The sequence below is a fragment of the Cetorhinus maximus genome, unplaced genomic scaffold (genome assembly GCF_964194155.1).
Source record: "Cetorhinus maximus unplaced genomic scaffold, sCetMax3.hap1.1 HAP1_SCAFFOLD_1620, whole genome shotgun sequence".
Taxonomy (NCBI): Eukaryota; Metazoa; Chordata; class Chondrichthyes; order Lamniformes; family Cetorhinidae; genus Cetorhinus; species Cetorhinus maximus.
Genome location: NW_027597560.1, coordinates 68,271 through 75,086, shown reverse-complemented (window position 1 = coordinate 75,086; position 6,816 = coordinate 68,271). Strand labels below are relative to the sequence as shown.

The 6,816-nt window shown below is 43.4% G+C and overlaps 1 protein-coding gene across 1 annotated transcript in view; it reads left to right on the top strand.

Moving 5' to 3' along the window:
• The first annotated feature begins 2,093 nt into the window (after nucleotides 1–2,093).
• LOC144676458 (uncharacterized protein C16orf52 homolog B) overlaps nucleotides 2,094–6,816 on the top strand; it is a 72,987-nt gene continuing 68,264 nt past the window's right edge. Inside the window, exon 1 of the mRNA XM_078536873.1 lies at nucleotides 2,094–2,185. Within this exon, the coding sequence (XP_078392999.1) occupies nucleotides 2,143–2,185 (43 nt within the window). The 5' untranslated portion in view covers nucleotides 2,094–2,142. The remainder of the gene's footprint in view (nucleotides 2,186–6,816) is intronic.

The following is a 6,816-nucleotide window of genomic DNA, read 5'->3' as shown; positions in this document are numbered from 1 at the left end:
CCCCTCTCCCCCCCCCACCCTCCCATCCCCCCCCCCCACCCCCCCCCCCCCCCCTCTCCCCCTCCCCACCCTCTCCCCCCTCCCCCCCACCCCCCTCTCCCCCCCCACCCTCTCCCCCCCACCCTCTCCCCCCCACCCTCTCCCCTCTCCCCCCACCCTCTCCCCCTCTCCCCCCCCACCCTCTCCCCTCCCCCCCCCCACCCTCTCCCCCTCTCCCCCCCCACCCTCTCCCCCTCTCCCCCCCACCCTCTCCCCCTCTCCCCCCCACCCTCTCCCCCTCTCCCCCCCCACCCTTCCCCCCTCTCCCCCCCACCCTCTCCCCCTCTCCCCCCCCACCCTCTCCCCTCTCCCCCCCCACCCTCTCCCCCTCTCCCCCCCCCACCCTCTCCCCTTCTCCCCCCCCACCCTCTCCCCTTCTCCCCCCCCTCTCCCCTTCTCCCCCCCCTCGCCCCTTCTCCCCCCCCCTCTCCCCTTCTCCCCCCCCACCCTCTCCCCTTCTCCCCCCCCCACCCTCTCCCCTTCTCCCCCCCCCACCCTCTCCCCTTCTCCCCCCCCCACCCTCTCCCCTCCCCCCCCACCCTCTCCCCTTCTCCCCCCCCCACCCTCTCCCCTTCTCCCCCCCCACCCTCTCCCCTTCTCCCCCCCCCACCCTCTCCCCTTCTCCCCCCCCCCCACCCTCTCCCCTTCTCCCCCCCCCACCCTCTCCCCTTCTCCCCCCCCCACCCTCTCCCCTTCTCCCCCCCCCACCCTCTCCCCTTCTCCCCCCCCCACCCTCTCCCCTTCCCCCCACCCTCTCCCTTCTCCCCCCCCCACCCTCTCCCCTTCTCTCCCCCCCCACCCTCTCCCCTTCTCCCCCCCCCACCCTCTCCCCTTCTCCCCCCCCCACCCTCTCCCCCCCCCCCCCACCCTCTCCCCCCCACCCTCTCCCCCTTCCCCCCCCACCCTCTCCGCTCTCTGTTTATATGGGTGGGTGAGACAGTGCACTTTCCTCTTTGAATATGTGCGTGAGGTAAAGCAGCCTGCTGTACTTCACATTGAAAACAGCTAAAGTTGATCAAATGAAATTATTTATCCTGTTCTCTGATACAAATTGTTCCTCTTGTTCCTCCACACTGCAATATATATCAGATTAATTTTAGAAGTTCCTAGCGCAGGCAATTATACCCCCAAATATTGTTTTGCAGAAGTTAGCAGGAAACCCTGCAACTTTGCATGTATTGGAGAGGAAGGTTTCACTGTCCACTGTCAGGACAAACCAGTCATTTGGTTTGAAATGTTGCAGCGCCTGATCTAATTTCAGGTTGAGGGGAAAGTACGCATTTGTATTGGGTTCAGGGAGGTGCGATGTCCATTTATGTAGGCCAGCAGCACTGAATATTTCTGATGAATGTTTCTTTGATTACCCTTTTAAAGGCCATCTTGTCACACCTGCACATTACTAGCCAAGCTGAAGTGTTGTAAAATATTGCTCCTCTGTGTAAAAGATGCTTTAAAATGAGGACTTGGCAGTTTGTAGTGTAGAATGCAGTATGGGAAATAGATGTGAATGGTCCTTTTTTTAAAATTTAAAAACAAATCTTTTTGTATGCAGAACTTTAGGAATGCTGACTTGTACAAGAATTTGAAAGGAAAGCAGGAACAGTTTACTAATAAAGGCTGCTAAATTTATTAAAAGTATTTGATTATTGCAAATAGTGTAACTGGTAGCAAATATTTAAGACTGTGTGTCTACAAATGCTTGCTAGTTTGAAAGGCTAGTTTTCCTTCTCGACTCCTGAAGTTTTGGCACTTAAACTGTTAGTAAATTTTTCTGAGGAACTAAAGTTAACAATAAATTAGAACAGATGGTGGCAGCTGATCTGTAACCCGTGGCGGCTTTTGGGACAAGTATGGTCAAGATCATTTAGCAATGCACTTGCGCAGCACCTGGCTTGATTTGATTAAAACTTGTAATGTGCTGACCCATCTTTTCCAAGTAAATCTTGGTGGTGATTTATTCTGTGTTTATTTTTTGTGGCTGTGTGTCAGCTTTGGCTCAGTGTAAGCATTCTTGCGTCAGAACCTTGCTCTGTAGACTTGAGCACATCATCTAGGCTGACACTCCTGGGGGAATGCTGCACTATCAGTGGTGCCATCTTTTGGATGAGATGTCAGATCAAAGCTCTGTCTGCCCTCTCAGGTGGATGTAAGTAATCTGAGGGCACGACTTGAAGAAAAGCAGCAAATTTCTGCTGAAGTCCTGGTGAATATTTAGCACAAAAATCAATTTAGACGTTTATCCCGGTGCTATTTGTGGGACCTTGCTGCATGTATAGCAGCTGCCATGTTTACCTACAGAACAATAGCGATTACACAAATAATAATTGCCTGTAAACTGGTTTGTGACAACCCGGGGATATGAAAGATGCCTTGTAAATGTAATATTCTGTTTTTGCACTGTGTGTTGCCCCCTCTAAGTGTCTTACACTGGCATTGTTTGTGCTGTTCTGTTCTGCAGAGTGCTTTCAGAGTAATTGAGGGCCTTTGAGTGGGTGGAGTAATTTTCATGTAAGTTGCTTATGTGTGTTGAGTATTTTACCGATTAAAGGTTTCAATGGTCCAGTTTCTGGCTGTTAACCTACCCGAACAAAGGTGTGGTGTAATCAGTAACCATGGCAATCTCTCGAATTGTAATGTTAGACGACAGCTCGGTTGTAGCTAATGGATTTGCTTTTAGTTCATATTTGAGGATCTATATTACATAGATAAATGGTAGTCATTTGTGTTTTTTTGTACAATCCAGGGCCACCTGATATGTGCTCATCTGCACCCTGTGCTGTTGGTTATTTGTGTGGACCTATTACTTGTAGATCAAGGTTTTATCGCCTTCTTTAGCTATTGTAAGTGTTGTTTCTTTCATTTCATGTTGCACAAAAGAACAGTTCGGAGGTTTAGGTGAACTATTCTTTTAAGGTGAAATGTTTAATTTTTAAAGTAATTCTAACCCTGCCTTATCCCAATGTTCATTGTGTTAGCCACTTGTGGATAATTAGGAATCCAGATGTGGCTAATTGCATTTATGTTTGGTAAATAATCAATGTGAAACAGACAGCATCGTTTGGTCATGTCATGACAATATTCATTCATACAGAGTATGCATGTGCACTTTAACCCTTTCTGTGTGTTTGTTAGTAAAATGGTAAAATGAAAAATAGCGTGCAAGTGCTTTTGTTTTGATCGGGGTAAGAAGAAAATGAATTTAAATTTGTACAAGAATTCCGTGCAATGAATGGGTGGCCATCTCTGTGTTATATTTTGAACACAGATGTGCAGCTGTGATTTCTTTGCTGTTCTCTGGCACTGTCTCTAATAGCAAACTATTTTCTGTAGAATTGTGGGTGGTGTATGGGAAATGATGTTGTAAACTAAAACTAGTGCAATAAAGCTTTAGAGAACTGTTTGCATAAACTTGACTTGTGTTCCCATAAGTTTTGAAGGTTGATGGGTGATCTAATTGAGGTGTTTAAAATGATTAACTAATTTGATAGAGTCAACACAAATTATTTCCTGTAGTAGTGGAATGCAAAGACAAGTGGGCGTAATCTTAAACTTATAGCGAAGCCACTCAGGAGAGAAATCAGGAAGCACTTTATCATACAAAGGGTAGTGGAAATCTAGAACTCCCCCTCCAAAAGGTTGTGGATGTTGAATTTCAATGTTGAAATTTTCATGATTGAGTTTGGTAGATTTTTATTAGATGAGAGTGTAAAGGGTTATGAAGCAGAGGTGGATAAATGGAGTTGATGTACAGATGAATCATGAACTGATTCTATTGAAACAAGCTTGAGGGGATGAACAGCCTCCTCCTGTCTCCATTTTCATACATGAAGATGCTACTCATGAAGAGAAATAAGCCGTTTAAGCTTTTATTTAAATAAGACTATACAAGAATATTTTGGGTGATGGGTTGAATGGCCTCCTTCTGTACTACTTGAGTCTTTGAAATAATGTTTCTTGTCACCTGAAACACTTGAGAATGTCCAATCATTTGCACAAAATTTCACTTCGTACCTTTTCAAGCTATATTGAAGTTGATGTCCTTTGTGGGAGGAGAAATTGTTTTATAATTACTTGCATTTATGCAGGGTGTTTTATGTTGAAGTCTCTCAAGTTACCAAATAGTTCAATTCTTTCCTGAGTGCTGTGTTGTTTAAGTAGCCCTTTCTGATTTATGATGACTTACATTATTCTAGACAAATCATTTCAACAATGCTACATCTGGCTAGAATTTAATACACCTAGATTTTCAACTGGCTAGAAATCACTGGAATAGAAATATTCAAAGTATTTTTTTGACTTGTGCCACATGCACTGATATGAAGACATTAATTATTGAAATCACATGAGCTTTCATCAATATCAGAAAAGTATCCTAGCTCACCAACTTAAAATTGCTATCTGATCTTTTCGGTCTTGGCATCACTAAACGTACCAAATGTTTTCCAAAGTCTAAGATTTCCAATTTCCAAACGTATTGGTAGTTGTTATTGTGCAGTTTTAGTGAGCTGGCTTCCATATTCTTGTCCGAATGGTTTAGCAGCTGCTTCCTTTTTATACACTTGTTCTGAAGCCTTGATTTTTATATCTAACCCATAATAACATCCTGTGAGTGCCTTTACTTTGAATGAAGTCTTCAATTTGTTTATGTTTGTTTTGTACCATTTCCATGAGTTTATTTTGCCCAATAGTACATGTCACTTTCCATTTCCTTCAGTTTGTTTTTATGTTCTTCTTTACTCCATCCTGCCATTGTGTGGAACCTGTTTTCAGATTGTTCTGTATAATGTGGTTTTACTCTGTCCCTTTCTTCTGTGTAATTTACTTAATGTCATAACATAATCTAGTCAATTGATATAAAGCTAGATATGATATTAAGGGGAGGTGCCAGTGTGCTATAACCAATAGTTTCAAAGTTACAGATTCAGACTGTACTTTGCATCAGATCTTTAAAATATATATTTCTTGTTCAATCTCCAAAGATTGATGCAGCATTCTACTGATATTTACTAACTGCAGCAGCATTCTGCACTTTATGCTAATACGGAAATGAAAAGCAGGCACAAAAGCTTGCTTGTTTTTTCCATATCTCGTTGCTTTCACTTGAGTTTTACATCTTGCCTTGCCCCAATGTCAGGGTGGGTGGAAAGACTTGGCCCAACATCTTTGCAAATGCAACAGCGATGAAGCAGATTGTTAGGATGTGTTTTGAGAGTGACGTAAGGTGGCTTTCCTGACTGGGGATGCCTCACCTCTATTCAGGTCTTCTACATGATGGATAATACTGGTAACATTGAAACTTAAGAAGAGAAATAGGCCATTCTGTTGTCAGGATGATTACAGGCATGAACCTATGTGGCACAGCTTGGGCCTGCTGTCAGTGTGTTTAATGCACATATTAGATTAATGCAAAATAGCGATTTTTAGTGTCAACCCCCAGCGTCAGTGCTGTAGGAATAACCCCATTTATAATCTGTTGCAGCCTAATTAACACCAAACAACTTCACATGTTATGCTATTTTGCCAGTGCTGGTACCTTTGGCTAGGCTGTGATCTTCAGCTGCTGAACCCACAGATGCCTTTGTTTGTTGGCCTCTTCCAACAGCAAGTTGTTTTTCTACTTGTGCTGCAATCAGAAATGAGGGTTGAAACAATCCATGTTTGGCTGTGTGTATTGGTTCCAGTGATGGGATTGACATTCCATGTTCACAGTTTCCTGCAAACTTTGCGTTAATTTTAAGGGTAAGAAAGACCTTTTTTAGTTGCAATGAGGGTATAACCCAGCTTGCTGTCTGGGTAATCAAACCATGGTATGTGCAGAATAGAAATGATGTCGGATTTCATTTTTTTATCCCTCCACTGTGATGTTCCTGAAGGACTTGGTTGATGTTGGCTACTTTGAGCTGATATTGGGGAATGAAAGTTGAGGCATTTGGGTGTATTGTCCTAAGTTTGACATATTTAGCAAACTCTAAAGTATTTGGACTTTCAGGTTTTGGGGTCAAACTGATACCCGCTAACCTTTCCTGAGAGGAGATTGAAATTGTATTTCTAAACCAGCAGACAGATTAAAACATATTCATGTCCAGCAACTGTCATCTCCATATTAACATGGAAAGAACACACAAAAGCCTGCTCTGCGGTCCTGCTCACTGACCCGGCCATCTAGTGTGATGCAAGGCTAATTTCTCCCTTCAGTAACCCCTCTTCCCCCAAAATGATCTAAAACAAAACCAGTGTCAAACCTATTTCACTAATTTTACTTCTTGACATGTTTAACATGATAGGCAAATAACCTCCACCTCTTTTTCTTTATTCTTTCATGAAATGTGGACGTCGCTGACAAGGTCAGCATTGGTTGCCCATCCTAATTGCCTTTGAACTGAGTGGCTTATTCTTATGATTCGAAGGAACAGAAGTAAACAGCAGAAATCTTACTACATGTGTTCATGAAGCAGCCACTCCTGGATTTCACAGTGCAGCTGTTTGACTGGGAATATTTCAATCCTGGATCCTGTTGGAAATACATGGGGAATACTAATTTTATTTACTCTGTTGCTAAAATGCAGTCAGACAATTTCTCATTCATTTGCAGAGTTGCACAAAAGGTTACAGATTTTGAAAAATAATTCAATACCTGACAATTCTGTTATCTGCGTTGAAATAGAGTATGAAAAATTACAGGACTTAATTGCAATGGCCATTTCTTTTTAAGAATTACTTCATTTACTGATTTCAAGATTTGAATTGCATGCGCGGATAGAAACGCATCTTTGTGTT